Source organism: Dermacentor andersoni, chromosome 5, assembly GCF_023375885.2.
Source record: "Dermacentor andersoni chromosome 5, qqDerAnde1_hic_scaffold, whole genome shotgun sequence".
Lineage (NCBI taxonomy): Eukaryota > Metazoa > Arthropoda > Arachnida > Ixodida > Ixodidae > Dermacentor > Dermacentor andersoni.
In genome coordinates, this window is record NC_092818.1 from 160,757,619 (window position 1) to 160,777,707 (window position 20,089).

Consider the following 20,089-nt stretch of genomic DNA (forward strand, 5'->3'; position numbering starts at 1 on the left):
GCAAAAATGGTACATTATCAAGAAACAAAGCTATCAAGTTTACAACTCTGTAACCCAGCAATGAAAACGATATCACAATTCTGTAACAACAAATAGTACATCTAAAGCGGACAAAGTTCTAAAAGCACTGAAATAAAGCACTAATATGTGAGCAAAAATTTTGCAAAACCCTCGTAAATAATGTAACTAATTCACATATTATATAAATTAGCACATCAAATTTGTCCGCTTTGGATGCTCTAACGGATGCAGTTTACAGGCCTGCGATATCTGTTTTTGATGCAGAGTTACGGGTTTGTAAACTTCGTGCTTCTACATTTTTTTTTTTTTTCAGCCAAAGTCCATTTTAACACATTTAGGCTCTAAATCGAAATTCCGCTTACAATAGTCACTAGAATTCAACTTTCTCTCTCAAATGCAACGAATTTCATTAAAATCGGCCCAGTGCATGGTTATCCCAGAAAAGCGTTTCTGCGTTTTACATGTACTTCAATAGGCGGCATCGGAGTTGGGCCCGAGCTAAAGCTTCCCCTTAAGATATCACTCAGGTGACAACAATCATAGGTGTTTCCGTGTTCTACGCGGCATGCCTCACCAGCGTACATCCCAATATCTCAATTAGCGAAGCTCTGAGGAAGCACGTTTTGCTAGCTTTCGAGCTCCTAAAATTTTCGCGATGCGAATTGCTAAGCATGGTTTACCTAGTATTCGGACATCAAGCATTAAAAGATAAAGAACAGCTCCAACCGAAGGGCTGCTAACGTGAATAAAGCGACTGGCAGTGGCCGCGAATATGCCACGATCAATCAGACGCACGCTGTGCGTTGAAAGAACATGCGCATTCTTAGATCTCGAGTGGGGCTTGTGCAAGGGCCCCTCGCCGATGCGAGGGAGCTGCAAAACGAACAACCGCCCTCTGCAATAGAAACTTTATTTTCTGACGCAATACAGCGCGCAATGTGCGGCGTCGGCTAGATAGCACGGGAAAGCCCCTGTGAAACAGAGGCGGACGGCACACGGTAGGCATGGCTTTTGTCGCAGAACGAAAAAGTTACTGTGACGTTTCACTTCGTGAACGCGGGTGGCGCCGAAGCGTATGGGTGCTAAAGCGTACACGACGCTATCGGCCCTCGGTGCGCCTGAACGCCCACACTGTCCGCATCGCAGATCGCATTGAAGACAGGGCTCGCGCGGCCGCGCCATACGCAGCAGCCGCCGGAGTAGAACGCCCCCTTGTAAACATTCGCTTACTAACTAAGCATGAACACTTTACACTCGATGACTGCGGACCAGTGGCGTAGCAAGGTCGTCTGGCACCCGGGGCCCATAGGTCTTCTGTCACCCCCCCCCCCCCTGATGTAGTCGAGGTAGGCGAGGATATCGACAATGTCCGGGTTTCAGCACAAGTACAGCCACCTTGGATACCGCGCACGTTCCACGGGTCCCCCTCTCCTTCGCTTTCTTTCCCAGAGATCGCGAATGCAGCAAATATACACGCTGTTTTTCCTGTGCCAAATAACACAGGGTGCTGCACGGAAGTCCATGTGCACATCTTCTGTCAGACTGTAAGGCTTGGCAGCCAATACAAATGCGGCATCGTGGAAAATATGGCTCACGTCAAAAGTAACAAAAAATCTTTATAATAAAGTTTTAATTACCAATTTTAGCGGCAATATTGCATTTGCAAAATTGAAGTCCGACATTCATATCTTGCCCAACAACAACTTCACAAAAATCGTCGTAGGTACTATGGCATGCAGTATTTTGTCTGTGGGCAGCCCTGAAATAAAACGAAAATTAAATTGTTTGTCAGTGACGCTGATCTCCCCACCCTATTAGAAAACGCTACCTGCCTCCCCGCTGCGCGGGCGCCAATGCTATGACAATTACGAGTTCTCTTCATTCTGATCAATAAAGCTTTGTTTTCATTTGCTGCTATACGGACAAACGTGATTATCCGAGCTGCGGTACCACCGCAAGGTTGGGGACAGAATAGACCACGCTTCGCGTCGATTCTTGGCGTCACCATAAAAAAAGAAAGAAAAGGCCGCGATGAAGCCCGTACCAGCGAAAGCTTGCACTACTGTTGGTCTGCACTCGCAATGGAGAGGATTAAGGGATCAACGTCACTGGTACACTATTTCATATTTCTTTCGCTGCTGCCATATACTGGGCGCCGCCCGCAGTGCCAAAGTACTGTAGGTTGTAGCACCCAAAACGATTTTGTTTAAGAAGTTTTTGTCGAGTCAATAATATGACTTTGAGTCCTCAATTCTCGAATTGAAGTGCTTCCTCTATAGGTGCTAATTACGGGATTATTAAGGATATGGTTATTACTTATCTGCCATATTTTTCGCGCTACCGAGTTCCTAGTAATCACAAGAAGACATAACTTCATAGAATCTCAATCACGAAATATCCTTACAAAATTCAACTTTATTTTGGATAAAATTCTGTGCAGCTGATACGGACACTGTACTTGTAACATGAAGTCACACAACAACAACAGTTTTCTGAAACTTTCGAGGGTAAGAAGGAAAACATGAAACATAACGGCAGGTTTCGCAGTGGCTTCTCGGAGCCAGCGGGAGAGGGGAAGTAAAAGCGAGCCGGACATCGCGGCGGGCCCGCGACAACAGCCTGTCAAGTCATACGCCGCCAAACTCTTCGGCCGAACCGAGTCTGAAGACGATCCAGAGAATCCCATTCGCGACTTTTGACGGCCCCACTTATGCAACGTCGCCCAGAACGAACGCTTCGCCGTAAACACGAGCGCCGGGCACGCTGGTTTAACGCCCTCTTGCCGCTGTCTCTGTTCGTCTTCGCTGCGCGTTCTGAACGGAAGAGGGACCCAAGAGCCCCAACGCCTTACAACGCCTCACTGTATGTTTAGCGACTCCTGCTCCCAGCATGAACGCACAGCACGAGCGCACCCCACATGAAAGGTTCCGCTAAGGCGAGTAGTTTAGCGACCATTTCTCGAATTAAATTTTTTAGCCCGCACATTCTTGCAATTATTTCGTGGGGTGTTGATAGAGCTGCAGCCGACAATTCTGCGGTGCAACGCATCGGGTGCATGAGCTCGGGCTACTGGATTCCGGAGCATTCTTTGCAATTTGCGCCCAGTCAAGCCGGCGGAAGGAGGGGTGTCTTCAGGCGCATATGACACCCCCCACTGGTCCCTTGCACCCGGGGCCCCCGGCCCCCCGGCCCCCCCTGTTGCTACGCCACTGCTGCGGACACTCGCTGTCAAAACGCTGGCGCGAAAAAAAAAGTGCGGCAGCAGCAGAGAGCTAAGTAGCGTTTCAACGCAAACCGAGTGATGAGAACACTGCATACTCAAAGCACGGCCGCTCAATGGAACGCACTTTCCATTTGAGCGGCCGTGCTCAAAGCTACGAGCCGTCGGCCCACCTAGACTGTGCCCACGAAGCAGATCCCTTTCAAGATAAAGTCCGTGCGACCGCGCGGGGCCTAAGTCCTATAACATACAACGCCCCGCCATGTTAAACAGGCTTGACCCGGTGTCATGCACGCGACGGAATACGGCGCGCTTCCTCCCTTGCGCACGTGAGATTGAGCCGCCATCGTCGGCTCATCGTCGCACGCTTTCACTCGCACACTTGGCGTACGGCGCGCGAGGACGATGTTATCCCGGTACGTCTGTATTGCAAACAATAAACGTAGCAACTACCAGAGGAGGTCAACCAGGCGCGCCTCTGCGTACCTTCGTCCTCCGCGACGCTTCGTCATGGAATAAAAGAACCAGCTCCGTCGCTTCGCCTCGTTTGTTCCTCCCGCCTTCGCTGCACGTTGCCTGCACTTTCCTCTAGGTGGCGTTACTTCGCCGCGCGCTCGCACTTTTTCGAATTTTCCCCGGCGCGCGATTTTCTTCACCACCAAGCCATGACCAAGCGCGAGCGCCTTCGTTCGCTTGCTTCCTGGCTTCAGTCGGACACCGCCGATATGAAGAACTGGACAGTTGCGCGTAAAAAGTTCGGAAAGTGTTACACAGCAGAGTGTGGGTGTAGGCCAGTTGGTGATTCATGATTTTGAGAAGCTTAAACCGCAAGCAAAACACGAGACTCGAAGGGACAACATGTGTTATATTCTTGCAACACAAGAAGGCGAAAGTCTGCTGAACATTTGGTAATAAATAAGGCATACAATCGGGGTTATACTTCTTCGCAAGACATATTGACAATAAAAGATAAGAAAAATAGAAAAAGTAAAACATAAGAGAAATAAGAAGGGGAACCGAGGGGCCCGATTTTTATTGGTCATATCATAAGCCAACAAACAGACACCAAGGGTGCATTAAGATATACAATCGGGGATAGACTTCTTGCAAGACATAACGAACCGCAATGGGAAGTACACGTGTGGCACTAAGGCGACCTCCTCACAAAAGCGCAGCGGCACTAGAGTGTACACTCTAGCGGCATGCGCTTCTTCCGCAGTGGTGTACTTGCGCGGCCGTCCCCGCGAGCCGCAGGAGCGTGCACGCTCCTCCGTTGCTCGCCGCGGGCCGACAACCGCCGCCGCTCCGACTATGACACCGCGCGCCCGCTTTTCTGCACAACACCTCTGGCAAAACAGCAATCACTAAACTTAAAATTCGACGGACACTTAAGATTGCTTACGTGTGGGAATGCGAAAGCATTATACCGTTTGTAGACTTCGGAACGTCATCAACGTGCTCGTTTTATACACTCATGACGTGGCGCCACCTCCGCAGCGTCACGTGCGCAACTCGGTGACGCACGGGCTAGACATCGAGATGGGTGCAACGTGACGTGTGCATTCAGGCGTGCACTAGGCACACCTTTAGTAAGCCAGAAGTGTGGAGCAACCGTGACTTTGATTCTGCGTATTGGACACGGACGCAAGATGTCGAGCTCCGTCGGAGCGGTATCCGCGGGTCGCGGGAATACGCTTTTTGCTGCTTCTGAAAACTATCAAGTTACCCTGCCGAACCTGCCAACCAGGAAGAATTGTGGTAAACACAGTGTTTATGCATGCTGACATTTCTGCTAGACCCTACAGGGTGGAAGACTTCAGAGATAGGTTGACTCATCTTGGTCTTCTCGCTGACACCCATTTAGACACGTACCAGATGAATGACATCTGGGGTGCGATTTTGTAGAAATGACTTTTTTCATGCCAATGCCTTCTCGCGTGACGTCACCGATTTTGGAAATTGTGTGTACGTAGGCACGACGTTTTCTTGGATCGTCCAATCAGAAGCTCCCTTCATTGGCCGGATGTTTCTTTCGTATTCTCTTCTCTTTTTCCGGGACTGTATAGCAAATTTGTTTTGTAAAACGGCACTTAATAAAAGCGGACTTCCATGCTGCGTAAAGCAAATTCATTTTGTTACAGTACAACGCAAAAGCTGCCGCAGTCCAAAGAAATGCAAACGCAAGTGCTCTATTTTTGAAGTCGTAGCCACATAGTAGTCGGATGTGCATCCAATCCATGCCGTTGAGCGCAAGCAAAATGGCAGCCTTTGTTTACCTGTGAACAGCTGACAGCCCCTAGCGTGTCTGTCTGAACAGCTGACAGCCCCTTGCGTGCCCGTAATTGCGGCCCCGCCCCCGTCAGATACTGATTGAGGTGAGTAATTATTGCTCGTGTAGTGCTTGCATTGTCGTGTGGTTTTCGCTGCATGTCTGACGTGTGATAATTTCTTCTTTAGGAAGAGCCAAGAAGAATTATCCGTAGCCCCCGAGGTGAAACTTTGCAACATAGTGGATCGAGAACTGTCAAGGCATTTTCCATAGGGCACCGCCATGACATAACGATAGCTTCCTTAAAGTTATCGCTGCATCGGTAATACTTCCTGCACTGATACGCTCCGAGAAAGAAGCTGCTACAACATTAAATGTGAGTAGTGACTTCACCTTTTTTTACATTAGTGGTATAAAAAGGCAGAAATAAGTCGTAGTGAGCACTTTATGCAGGCGCTTAGCTTAGACAGAATGTTTGCCTCTAAATTTCTTACTGTGCTGCGGGCCGGCTGAAATTCCCAATTTGACAAAGAGAAAATGGCAGCAAAAGGGCCGCGGGTGTCCAAAGAGCAGGCGGCTATTCTCGTGCAGTTCATCGAGCAGCACCCATACCTGGCGAGAGCTTCTACAGAGTTCTCGCCACGTATGACTGCTGCTCGAAAAAACGAACTGTGGGAGGAGGTGGCGGCGGTGCTTAACGCACAGGGGCCAGCCGTAAAGGCCACCAGCCGTTGGCGGAACCATTGGGCCAAGATGGCCCATAAAGCGAAAAAAGAAGCGGCCAGGGCCGCGAGCGAGAAGAGGTGAGCTTCTAATGATGCTGACAGTAACGTAGTTCCACGTTGTCGTTGTTGCCGTGTTTGCAGGGCTACTGGAGGTGGCAAAGTGGGTGGCGTGGACGGCCGCGTCCTCGACGTCCTTATGAGGACAGGAGGGGTCCTTGTTTCCCCCCCTGAGTACTTCCCCGATAGCGAGGTGCGTACATTGGATTTAAAAAAGTGTTGTTTGTGTGACCTGCTGTGACCTCACAAATTTTCAGCATTACATTGGAACACAATATTGCAAAATTTTTAAGCCCTTTTTTTTGTGCAAGTGACAATATAGGTTATGTACTCTGAGCAGCAACTTGTGTACATGATGCGCATTGCACACACTGCTCGCAATGTCTGAACACTACTCTGATTGCAGGACGAGGCAAGTTCAGAGGAAGCTGCAGGGCCCAGCGGTTCCCGCAGAAATCTACCAGCGACAACTGCTTTCGTGGTGTCGGGCCCTGCAGCTGTTGCTGGGCCAAGTGGCCTTACACGTAAGGCAGTGACCTAGCTTTTGTAGTAGCATTGTTGTTTGCAGTTGCTGTATGATCTTGCTATGAAGTAAAGTACGTCACTCTGCTGTTATTACCTTTGTGTCCAACATCCAGCTCTCATTCATGAAGGAGAAATGCAAGACTACAAATGACTTGATGTTGTAATAGAGATTCCTTGTGCTTCTTATGGGTTACTGCTACCAGCAACTTTCTGTGGCATCTTTTGCTCTAACTACCTGTTTTGTGTATCATTATTGTAGCTATGCAGCTATAATGACATTTCAAAGTGACTGGTTAGGACAATCAATCTGTGTAGGTCGGATAACAGTGAATGAGCAGTCTTTGCTTTTGCCTTGCATGAAGAGCCACCGGCTACGCCCCAGGTGCTGCGGCCTACGCCCCAGGTGCTGCAGCCTACCCCCCAGGTGCTGCGGCCTACCACCCAGGTGCCGCGGCCTACCACCCAGGTGCCGCAGCCAACCCCGCAGGTGCCGCAGCCAACCCCGCAGGTGCCGCAGCCAACCCCGCAGGTGCCGCAGCCAACCCCGCAGGTGCCGCAGCCAACCCCGCAGGTGCCACAGCCTACCCCCCAGGTGCCGCAGCCTACCCCTCGAGAGCCACGGGCACCCCGTAGACAGCCCAGGCAGCAGGAACTTGATGGTGCTGTGATGACGGCTACTGCCGCATACGTTCGCCAGAGCCAGTTGGAGGAAGCCAGAGTTCAAGAGGACACTCGCTTCCGCCAACAACTGCTGGAACAAAACCGGCAGGTATGTGCAAGGCCACAGATGTATATTTTTCTGCGTATGAAATTGATGAGCATATGACCTCTCTAAAAATTATATTAATCAGTGAACAAGCATAATGTATACGTGTAGTCCTGTGGTGATATCTTGTACACATTCGCGTGATATAACATGTGTAAATATCTACGCAATTATGTGGCAAAAAGAAAAAAGTGGCGTTGAATTCAAGGAAGCAGGTATAGCAATGTAACACTTCTTAATGGAATGCGACGGCACAAGTTTGATGGGCCAGAAAGATATTTCCAGTGTTTGAATATACAATGACAAGACAATAGCCTGCAAATGGGGATGAATGCAACACACAAAGGCCCTGTTACTGAGCTTCTGTAATTAAACTAATTACACATCTTTGCTAACAGCACCACGAGGCCCACCTGCAGAGCCTGCGGCAGCACCACGAGGCCCACATGGAGAGCCTGCGGCACCTCGGGGAGGAGGTGGCGGCAATGCGGGAAGTGGAGTCTCAGCGCCTCGAAGTGCAGCGGCAACGCCTCGAAGTGGCGCGTCGGTCGCACGAGACCAACGAGCGCCTGCTTCAGCTGCTGCTGGCTGCACTGGGGCATGGTGGCAGCCAAGCCCCTCCCCCCTCTCAGGCCCCACATAATTAAAGGTAGCATAGGCAAGGAATTTGTAACTTATCTTAAAATTTGCTGATGTATTAATGATATGAAGGGCAAATATTGCTAGTTTGCAAATAAATAATTGCTGAAGTCACCCTTTAATGCAACCATAAGTAGCATAGCCGTTGCAGCATGAATTTTTTCTTCAAGGTTTACTTCAGCCATAAGAGCGTGCACACCATCAGGCTCACCTGCAAAAGTGCCTGTAGGCCTGGTGTGTGTGGGCATTCCGACTGTGGCACTGCAATTTTGAGGTGCCTAGTTATTGTCATGTCAATTTAAGCACGACGCCACACTGCAAGTGTTCTACAATTTAATCCTTGTCATCGAATGGTGAAATTTTCAGGCCTTACTATAATGTCGAAAGCAACCTGTCAATATACACAGTAAAAAAGAAAAAAGTTATGAAAATTCCTTGCCTATGCTCCTTCTTTTCATTTGTAATGTTTATTTTTTGTTTGTTGCATATGCATATTTGTTTGTGTCACTACGTACTGAGCTGGAATGTCTCTTTTCTTGCACATCTGTCTCATTATCAAACAATTTGTTGTCATTCAGTAATCTTTCAGGTTGTGATACATTGTATTTTAGCCCTTGTGGTGCAATTTGTGTGTAATATTTATGCAGTTTGTCTTACTGAATATCATAATATGGTGCTATGGCTCTTTCACTTTGAGCACCACAACAGCATGTTCCTTTCACATGTAGTGATGTACCTATACATTTCGCTGTGATAAATATTCGGTTGGCATGTGATTTAAGCACCTGCTCATTTCTGTTGCTGGTGCAGTTTAAGCCAGTTGTTATTACTGTGTACTTGTGCAGTGTACAACAGTTTTCTTAAACGATGCATGCCGTTACCTGTGATATATTATGATGCAAGAACAATGTGATCCGATATTTATTCCAACATGTCTGTGATATGTTGCATAATGTCTCTACTACTGAGTACTCATGATTCTCACACTTCTTCAATGTAGAGACTGTCGCATGTGATGTGTACATAAACAAGTGTATGTTGAAGGCTGAAATACAGAAAGGTGCAGTTTTCCTCTAGTGCTTTTATTTACACATCGCAACCACATTTCTAGTGCTAGCTTGCACTGTACAAATATTACTGTTTAACATTGCTGAGTTCTGCTATATACAAGTGAGGTCACTTTGTTGAAATCTGTCAACTGCTCGTGCGTGCACACACTTCGCGGGAGCCACAGCGTTTGACATGTCGGATGACCAGTTGGACGGCATTTTCGTCACTCGAAAGGAACTTTGCCGTTGTTGCGAGACAAAATGGTGGAGGACCTAGAAGCTGCGCGTGCAACAGCACGTTCCATGGAGCGGAAGGTGTGACGTGCACTGTACATCTTGGCTTCTGTGAGCTTCTCTGTGCTAGTAGAAAGTGAGGAGACAGGCGCTTATGTCCATCAATGCGTAAGGGGATACGAGTAAGAATCAGGCTACATGCATCTAGATGACGACAGCAGCAACAAGCAAATTGTGGCAGACACTTTGAATATGCACTTATTTTTAGCTTGCTTTCAATCTCATGTGTCACCTCTAACGATACTGTTTTACTTACTATAAGTGCAGGCTTTACATAACCCTTCACTACACAACTTTTATGTACCCACCGTGGTTGCTCAGTGGCTATGGTGTTAGGCTGCTGAGCACGAGGGATTGAATCCCGGCCGCATTTCGAAAACACCCGTGTACTTAGATTTAGGTGCACGTCAAAGAACCCCAGGTGGTCGAAATTTCCGGAGCCCTCCACTACGGCGTGCCTCATAATCGGAAAGTGGTTTTGGCACGTAAAACCCCATAATTTAATTTTTTTAACAACTTTTACATTTCTCAACAAATCATGAATGCTTTGCATTACGCAGACATCAACTACAACTTAGCACGGGAAATGTATCTGCAATTTCACAGCATGAAATGCACAATGCAATTACTTAAAACTGTGTGCATGCACCTAACGATGCTGACGCTGCTGTTGACGTCGCAGCTGCCGCCGCACGCTCCTCAAATAACGCATGTGCTGCGCACGGGTTGTGCCAAACATGCCAATGACATTGTCGCGAACAGCCCGCCCTCTCAAGTAGTGCATTCTAGAGCCCGTGTTACGGGGCAGACTGTGTGGCGTGGGGTCGCCGTTATTGTCAAGCTCACTACTACTACTGCTGCTGCTGCTGTCGTCATCACTGTCATCGCCTGACTCGTCGCCTTCAGAAAGGCGAAGGTTGTGCAACACAGCACATGCCGCGACAATGTTGGCTGCACGTTCCGGCTCGTAGAGGAGGGTGCGATATCGCTGAAGACAGCGGAAACGGCTCTTTAAGAGCCCAATGCACCTCTCCACTACGGAACGCATGGCGGCATGTGCTGTGTTGTACTGCCCCTCGGCTGTGTGCACTGGAGGATGGCCAGGAACCGGGGTCAGGAGCCACGGCTCCAAGGGGTAGCCACTGTCACCTGCACAAAGATGGAAATAGTACATTGAGTACTCCGCTGACGAGAGGCAAGTTGTCAACTGAGGAAAGCTACAGCATCATTCAACAAAGGTAGACTTCAGGGTTGCAAGTCCCAAGTAAAAGCATGAGTTGAGCATGTCCATACCCGTCACAAACTCTTAACCAATTTACAAGTGTACGCGGTGCCTGCCACAAACAAGAAATCAACACTTGTTGGTGCTATCAATGACAGTAGTAGCAGTAATGTGTGTTCATTTCTTCTGCTTCTGGCAGTCACTGGGTGCAGAAAGCACTAATACGTGTTGCTTTCGTCAGCTCCTCGCAGACACATAATGTGCTTGTAACTTAACACTTCGAACATTGCCAATGGTGGCAGTCAATGTCTTAATTTTCTTTTTTTACTCCGGAATTACTGATGTTCTTGTGGTTTGGTTAAAAGTTTGGGTTGGAGCGGACACGGCGTTCTGCGCTGCTGAAGCGTGACTGCGCCAAAAAAAAATGTTTTTTTCTCACCGAGGAGGTATTCCCCGGCATTCACGATGCGCCCCGCTTGGAACCGCCGGCGCAACCATGTCGTCCGCCAGACAAAAGCGTCGTGGTCCGACCCCGGTCGCATAGGGTCCAAGGCCAAGATTTTCATGTCCGCGTCGCAGATCTGAGGTAAAACGTAAACCAGAGAAAGTGCCCGTTGGCAAGAGCAACGTAACTTTCAAAAAGGATCGCAGAAAACGTGAGTTTTACTTACGAACATGCAGTTGAGGGCGTAGTATCCCTTGCGGCACATGAACACAGCCTTGCGCTCACCCTTGGGTGCGATGATGGCTATGAGGCTGCCGTCTACGCATCCGATGACGCCGGGGATAACGCCGCGCCGAAGGAAACCCTCCTTCACGGCTGCCTTTTCCTCGGCTGTCTTTGGAAAATGGACCCACTTGTTGCGGGCCCCTGCGTTCACGACAGCCTCTGCCACACGTCGCACGCACTCGCTCACCGTCGACTGCGACACACGGATCGTCTCCTCGCTCCCAACGGACGCTTGGAAGCTCCCGGTAGCAAAGAAGCGCAGCGCACACAACACTTTCCGCTCCACCGACAGTCCCGTCGCTCGCTCAGCTTCTAGTTCCCCCGCCAGTTCCTCGCACAACAACCGCACCGTTCCCTTCGAGAGGCGAAAACGCCGTCGAAAATGGTCATCCGGCATGTCAAACGCGTCGTCTGGCTCTCCCTGTTCACGCCGGCGACGGCGAAGAGCCACGGCCATAGCGATCAGAGGGGCGGCCATTTTTTTCATGCCTTCGGAAACGACCCTGCCTCAGGCCGTTCCAAAAATCCGTGCCTTTTGCTCCGCATAATGAGTGCCTCAACGTCACGATGACGATTACAGTTTTTGCGGGTTCCTGACGTCGCGTGATTGACAGACAAAATGGGCGCGGCCCGGTCATTTTCGACCAATGGCTGCTCAGTGATGGCGGCAAAAGGCATGGAAAAAGTAATAGAATTGCTACAAAATCGCACCCCTGGACTATCACCCTCAAGGACACCGCTGCTATGGAGAAGCTACTGGAGAAGCGAAGGACGTGAAGGTGAAAGACTGCAAGTGCCTGATAGTCGACCCTATAATGATTGAGGCATTCGCTTCAAGATTCACTGTCTGCTCCACGGAGTTACTGACAAGGATGTGCGTGCCATGCTCTTGCCATACAGGAAGGTGGTCAAAGTGTCAAGGGAAAAGTTCCGTGCACAAGGCGTTATCGATAAAGGCTGCCCGACTCGTACGGTTACCTTAAAGGGCCCCTCGCATCACCAGGCCCCATAGCAAATGTTGGTCATACGTTGCAAGTTGTTACATGTCCTCTAGGGAATTTTCTGCCGCAAAAATGTTTAAAATCGGCTCATTAATAGCCAAGATATAAATATTTCAGTGCCGTGAACCCATCATTTCAGCAGGCGGGCTCCACTGCCAAGCAACATGCTCTCTCCACTCGCCCCGTCTGACCTCTGCAAGCAAAATTCCTTCCCAGAGTTCTCCCATACCGGCCCTCGAGGATCTCGTGATGCATACGTCACAGGCCCCGCCTTAATTTTTTTCCTCCTCGCTTATTTTTTTTTTTTTCCCGCTACGCACTTCCGCTGACAGCGTCGTGCGCGAACTGTTGTCTCATTCACGCAGCGCACGATTTTGCGCGCTGTGCACAAGGGCACATGATTAGCGGTATAATTCTGTGCTACATGATTACTGAGGCAGAACAAGCGGACTGCAGAGCATGATCATGCGCTTCAACGCGGTAGAAAATGGCAGTTTCGGTACCTGCGCATGTGACTGCACGACCGTGGGAACAAGCAGACAAAGTGGAAGTACATCTCTCTTGCTTCTGTGCGAAGTAAAACAAAAAACATGCAGACATTCCATTTGTGTGTTTTATTATTTCTCTAAACTTCAGTTCGTCAATTGAAGCGACAGATCACACCAATAACAGATAGCGCCTTGAATAATTCTTGAAGTCACGTGTCACCACAAGCGACATCGCACTGCGGACCCGAGTACATAGGCGCAGGGACGCGAGTACGTCATCTTCCGGTTTGGAGCGCAGCGGCCGTGAGGAGAAGAGAAAACGGCGTTTGGATTGAAATTTCAGACCTTTCCGCAGCACATAGCGATGTAGTTCTTTGCAAACACGATGGTTGGTGTACATTGTATGCTCTGCACTTGTCAGCTCAAAATGGCCAGACCTGTTGAGGGGCCCTTTAAAGTTGGGGCCAGGTGTCAAAATCGATGACATACTGCACCAAATCAAGGCGGCCAGTGAACCTGCGCTGATTGTTGTACCAGGCAGGGCCCCACTTTGCATCTGCTGCAAATCCAGCGGGCATATCCACAGGGAGTGCCAGGTACCACGCTGTACACTCTGTCAATGGCACGGCCATGAGGATTTCCGATGTGCAAGAAGTTACACAAGCACCGCAGGATCTTTTAGGGATGATGATACGTCACAGCACCTCGAGGAGAAACCTGATGCCAACAAAAGAGCGGGGGGAGGAGGAGGTGAAACTTCATGCGTCAAGGCACCTCCTGGGTCAACCACAGTAGACGGTGCAGACAATAGTAAACCTTCCAAAGAAGAGCGGCCACTGCTTGCCCAAGCTTCGAATGTGAAAGCTGAGGGTAATAATAACACCAAGGTCACTACTAATGATGCTGACGTGGTCAGGTCCGCATGTATGGACATCTCAGAAGCATCAAGCACTGCTGTGACAGCAAAGTGGGCTGATGAGGACAGCGGCGAACACCTACGGCAAAGGACAACCAACAACCAAGATGGCTATCGTTCGGCAGTCCACACTGTGACCTGACCGAACTTGGCCACCGCTAAAAGTGTGGCGCAGCGCCACCTCCAGAGCCGACGTAGCATAAAATCTGCCATGGTGTGACGCCCTGGCATGCGACTTCTTGCTGAGGCAACCACTATGCTTTCCAGCCTTTCTTCATAATCACTATGGCTTCCATTCCTAAATTGCTACGCCTCGCGACAATTAACGTCCAAGGGCTTGTGTCTAAAAGAAAACAGAGTCAGGTGTACTTATTGGTGACCGAGTTTGACCTCGACATTGTGTCGATACAGGAGGCTAAAGTTGATGGTGAAGCAGAGACTGGGAACATGGTTCAACATTTTACGTTGTCTTATGACACTGTGGTTAGTCATGCTGTAGGGGCGTCAGCGGGTTGTTGCCTTCTTCTGCACCAGAACTTGGGCTTATCCATACAAACGACAATAAGCTGTGATTCAGGGAAGCTGATCATCTGCGATTTTCTTTTTGCCGCTAAGGAGTGGCGTATCAGTTGCGTCTATGCTCCTAACAATGCAGAAGAGAGGCGCACCTTTTTCGAGTACGTTCGGCAATACTGTGACTGCCAGAAATTAGTGATACTCGACGGTGACTTGTGTGCTTTCTACAGTAGATAAAACTAGCAGACAATATTTTAATGACAGAAGTACTAGTACTCTTAGAGAAATAGGGAATGATTTCGGTGTGGAGGACGTAGGGCAATGCTTAGAACGTACGTGAACCATGTAATTTACTCATTTCCAAGGATAGAGTCACGCCCAATTGGACAGAATGTATGTCTCGTTGGATATTATACCTTTGTGTTAAGAGTATCATGTTATGCCAGTCTGTTTTAGTGATCACTGCTTAGTGTATGTTATGTGAGGAAGCTGAGGAGAATCAAGGATTAATTTTAATTGGCAGTTATGGAAACTGAATTGTAAGCTGCTGAATGGCGATGTTTTTGTGAAAGAAGTACATGACTACTTTATTTGAGAAACTGAATGAAAACAGCAAAATTTCTTGGGGAGGAAGGTGGGAAATGTTAAAGAATCAGGTCAAAAGAAAAGCACTGGAATGTTCAAGTGCACTAGCTAGAGAAGCACGAGCTCAAGCAAAAACACTTCGCATGAACTTTCAGCTCCAAATTAACCAAGAATCGCTCAGACCGTGAGAATTTAGGGATGATATACGAGTGGTGAAGCGCAAGCTGGAGCTTATCGATACTGAATGACAATGTGGTGCCTTAGTACGCACAACAGCTGAAAGGCTGATAAGCGGAGAATCACCGACGAAAAGGGCATTGGGGCGGAAAAGTGGCACACACAAAGGGAGCAAATAGAAACTGAATGTGCAGGTGTGATCACTAAAGATACTCAAGAAATTCTCAGAACATTTTTAGAGTATTATTGTGCATTGTTCGCTCGCAGCACAGTTGACATCAACCGTTTCAAGTGCAAGTTTGTTTCCTTGGTGACACAGTTCGATGATGTGATGAGAGAAGCTCTGGAGCAGCCTATCACAACTGAAGAGGTAAATTGTGCAACAAAAAACGTGAAATTGCCAGGCCCAGGCAGCCTTGCTGTGGTGCTCTATGAAACGTTTAAGAGCACACTCTCTCCAATTCTGATGCATATTGATCATGAAGCTTGCGAGCTTAAGTCGCTACCCCAATCCTTCGGTATGGTGCTTACAATTCTTATCCCTAAATTTTTATTTTATTTTATTTATGCATACTGCAACCCTAAGAGGGTTATTGCAGGAGTGGGTACAAAATCAAGGGTGCCACACACACAGCAAAAGGGGGTACACAAATCAAAGGTACAAGGCACACAGCAAAGCACTAGTGTAAGAAATATGTTGAAAAAGAAAAAAACATGGTCTCAATACATACGTATACATATGCATATAAACATAGCGTATATAATACATGGTCCTAGGAATTATGAGCATCGACCAGTGATTGCCTTAACAAACTTATCAAGTGTAAATTTGTGTATGTTAGGGGAAACAGGTTCCATGATTCAATGGATCGCGAAAAAAAAAACTATATTTGAATTTGTCAGTACGAGCGTACAGGGGTGTTATATTTAGAGGGTGAAAATTCCATGTGTTAGACGCTTTAGCAAACTTAATGTATTCCAAGGATGAGCAATATTCAGAGTTAACAGTGGTGTAGAACAGTTTAACACTTTCTGCATTACACCACTCTACTAGCGAAGAGAGGTTCAAGGAGGGAAGGTTAGGAGAGGGGGAGAAGTTTTTGTTGTAATGCCAGTATATAAATCGGATAGCTTCTTTTTTGGACGGATTCGAGGTTTTTATGTCGGATTTCAGGTATGAATTCCAAATGGCACACCCATAATCCAGGATTGGCCACACTATGGTTTTATGTGAGCAATTTTGCTTCTTTTCGGGCTGAGCACAGAGAATGCTTTAGGTAACCTAGACGTTGCTAGAGTTTTAAAACAGGTTGCTTCAATATGTTTGGACGAGGATAAGTCATGTGTGAATATATTGCCAAGGTACTTATATTGAGAAACATTTTCCCAAGGAATACCATTGAAACAATAAGGAAGACGGAATTGTGTGGTACGTGTCAAGAAGGACATAGACACAGTTTTGAGAAAATTGATGTTCATCTGCCACTTGTTACACCAAATACAAAAGTTGGAAAGTTCTTTATTCAGAATGGCGTGATCTTCATGAGTGGTAATTGTGTGATAGATAACACAGTCATCGGCATAAAGACAGATTTTAGTTGGTAGCACGTTCTTATATAGGTAGGTCATTTATATACAGGAGGAAAAGAAGCGGGCCTAAAATTGAACCCCGTGGAGCACCAGAGGTAATGACCAGCGTAGGTGATATTGCAGAATCGAAACAAACATATTGCAACCTATCTGTGAGAAAACTAGAGATCCAGGTAACTAGGCAAGGATTATTTAAAATACTATTTAGTTTATGCAAAAGCTTGGAATGTACAAGTGTATCAAAGGCTTTGGAAAAGTCTACGAATATGACGTCGATTTGAAGGCCTAGGTCAAGTGCATGGCAGATGTCATGAGCAAATTCAGATGTTTGTGTAATGGTGCTAAGGCCACTGCGAAATTCATGCTGGAAGACTGTTAAAATATTGTTTGCCTCAACACACGCAATAATATGTTCATAGACGACACATTCTAAAGGTTTTCTGCAACTAGAGGTGAAGGAAATTGGTCTGTAGCTGGATAGGTCTTGTTTACTCCCAGACTTGTGCAAAGGAATAACTTTCGCAACTTTCCATGCTGATGGAATGGTACTTGTTTGCAAGGATTTATGAAATACCACTGTAATAAACCTGCTGGACCAGAAAGCATACCGTATGAGAAAGGAATTATGAATGTTATCAGAACTCCAACCTTTATTAGAATCTAAGTTTAAAGCTAAGTTTAAGACACCTGACATAGATACACTTAAGTTATTAATAGCGAGCTGTGATTCTGAACTGAAAGGAGGAATTTCAAAGTTGTCTGCAGATAAGACTGACTGAAAGTACAAGTTGAAAGCAGCTACAATAACATAAGGATCATTAGTGGAAACATTGTTTATTATGAAGGATTGAGATGTTGTTTTACCAGGCAAAATCACACTCCAAAATTTTTCAGGATTTGATTTTAGCTAACTAGGTAAGCTGATGGCGTAGAAGAAATCTCTGGTTGCTTTAGTTTTTAGTCGAAGTTCATCCTTAATAATCTGAAACAGTGGAGTTACAAGAGTACCACCAGTGAGTCTTTGTCGCCTAAGTCTAGCAAAGCAGCGAGAAATGTGAAGCATCTCTCTGGTCATCCACGGCAGGTCGTTTCTTTTCGTGGTTTTGAGTGGAACAAAGCGGCTGACGCATGTACATACGGCAGCATTGAAAAGTTCAACCAAACTATTTACATCGTCATAGATACTGCGGCGCTCAAAATCCGCATAGGAATCAGAAAGAAATTTACTGATTGACTGGTCATCAGCTTGTGCGAAGTCATAAAAAGTGCGAAGAACAAATTTAGCTTTAGGAACAGAAACATTAATAAGAACTAGTATCGCTTTGAGGTCAGCAATTCCATCCTCAACGTCACACGTATATCTATATTCAACAAGATTTCTGCTAAGAAATACAAGGTCTAGAATAGAGTGGCCTCTGGTATTCTTGGTGACAATTTGTTTTAGGTTACGTGAGAGGGCAATATTTATTAATTCTTTACCAATTGAAGAATCGTAGCCAGTGATAGACCAAGATTGCCACGAAATGCATGGTGCATTAAAATCGCCCAGCAGAACATGACATGCACAGTTGATGAAGAAGTGCTTCTAAAAAGTACAGTTGCCTAGAGACACTTTACACCACACAGATTCTACTTCATTAGGACCACAGAGAATCGAAGAGGTAAGATCGAACCTCAAGAATCTGATGCCAAATCTGATATACCGAAAAATTGATGATACCTAATGATAATCCGATGATACCTCCAAATCTGATAATACAGCAAAATTACAAAATGTAACTGCCCACCAGCCCATAAGCTTGACAAACAGTGATTATAAAAGCTTTATGAATGTGTTAGGTATAGCTAACACATTCATAAAGATTTTATAATAAAAAGCTACAAACTGTAATCTCAGAAATTGCAGGGTCACAACAGACATGTAGCATTAAAGGGCACTCCATTATTACAAACACTCATGTACCACATTTAACCTTGGAATGTTGTGATTATACGGGCGCTGGAGTAGCTATGCTACAGATAGATTTTGAGAAGGCATTTCATAGGGTTCCCCATGATGCTCTTTGTGTCTATTAGACCATATCAGTGTAGGCCACGTTATTAGAGAGAGCATCGCGATGGCGTACAGATTGTGCATGACACAGTTAATAGTGAATAAAGTGGTTAGTGAGTGCATCCCAGTGCAACGATCACTGCATCAGGGGTGCCCAATATCAGCATTACTGTTTTGTTTGTATGTTTAATCTTTTTGTCTATGTGGTATTGCAAGTGAGCACATACGTGGTTTTAAATTGCAACCGGTAGAAGTGCAGTTGCTGGCCTATGCAGATGACATTGCCACTTTCTGTGCAGATTATGACAGTATTCTGCATGACAGTATTCTGCAAAAGTTGTCTTTCAAGCGGAAGCTCCGTGAACTGAGGATAGTCTCTGGGGTCTTGGCACGGCTACTAGCTATCTATGCCAGACACTTTTGCGAACTTAAGTTTCATGACCAGTCCGGTTAAGTATTTGAAAGTGCCCTTAGAAAATTATCAGGATAGCAAACCTTACTGGCAGAACAAAATTTGCGACTTACGCGAGAAAACCAGTAACTAGAATGGCTGGAATCTGTCAGTCTTTGCAAGAGCAACAGTATGCAACTTATTCTTTATAAGTTGTGGTATGTGATGCAAGTGTTACACTATTCAAGAATGAATGTCCCAAAACTCGACCGAATATTTGCAGTGTTTGTTTGGGGCTCCTCGTGGGAGCAATCAAGCAGAACTAATTCGTTTAGGCGAGTCCATGATGGTAGGTTGTCGTTGGGACATTTGTATCTATGCCAAATAGTTCATCGGTTTATGTTCTTGAGAGATGTAAAAGATCCATTCCTTCGAACAGCGTGCCAGACACGATTGGGTAATGCCCTACCAAATCGTGTGGTCTCAATGGATCATGTGCATGGTTGCATTTGGGGTTATTTAAAAGAGGTCGTTATGTCCACCCATTTCTTTGTGTGTGCATTTTAAGTGATGTGAGTCGAAAAAACTTACATAGAGATCTGTGTGATGTGGTGTTACCTGTGCCGCTATACAGATATTTCTACAGTGCCACAAGAGGAAAGGATGTGTTTAAGCGTGTAAAAAAGATGATAGTACCAACAGGTGTTAAAAGCTTTTTCTTTCGTTTACGCGTCGAAACACTGACTGTCAAGACATGGATGGCAGAAAGGGGACTTTTTGTGCCGTGAGGAGTACAGTGCCAAATATGTAAGCAGGACAAAACAATTGACCATGTGTTTTTAGAATGTTGGGACG

The 20,089-nt window shown here is 46.7% G+C and overlaps 2 protein-coding genes and 1 long non-coding RNA gene across 3 annotated transcripts in view; 1 reads left to right on the forward strand and 2 right to left on the reverse strand.

The window, feature by feature from the left end:
- Positions 1-20,089, reverse strand: part of LOC140218621 (uncharacterized) — a 30,442-nt gene that overhangs the window by 7,281 nt on the left and 3,072 nt on the right. The gene's annotated exons all lie outside the window — the stretch shown is intronic.
- On the forward strand, positions 5,897-9,293 carry LOC129385125 (uncharacterized). The gene is made up of 5 exons (XM_055071215.2): positions 5,897-6,313; positions 6,377-6,485; positions 6,699-6,816; positions 7,180-7,586; positions 7,982-9,293. Exons 1-5 carry the CDS (start codon positions 6,048-6,050, stop codon positions 8,228-8,230), a joined length of 1,149 nt encoding a protein of 382 aa, XP_054927190.1. The 5' UTR covers positions 5,897-6,047; the 3' UTR covers positions 8,231-9,293.
- On the reverse strand, positions 9,289-12,231 carry LOC129385124 (putative nuclease HARBI1). The gene is made up of 3 exons (XM_055071214.1): positions 11,459-12,231; positions 11,227-11,368; positions 9,289-10,714 (listed from the first exon to the last, which is right to left on the reverse strand). Exons 1-3 carry the CDS (start codon positions 12,002-12,004, stop codon positions 10,215-10,217), a joined length of 1,188 nt encoding a protein of 395 aa, XP_054927189.1. The 5' UTR covers positions 12,005-12,231; the 3' UTR covers positions 9,289-10,214.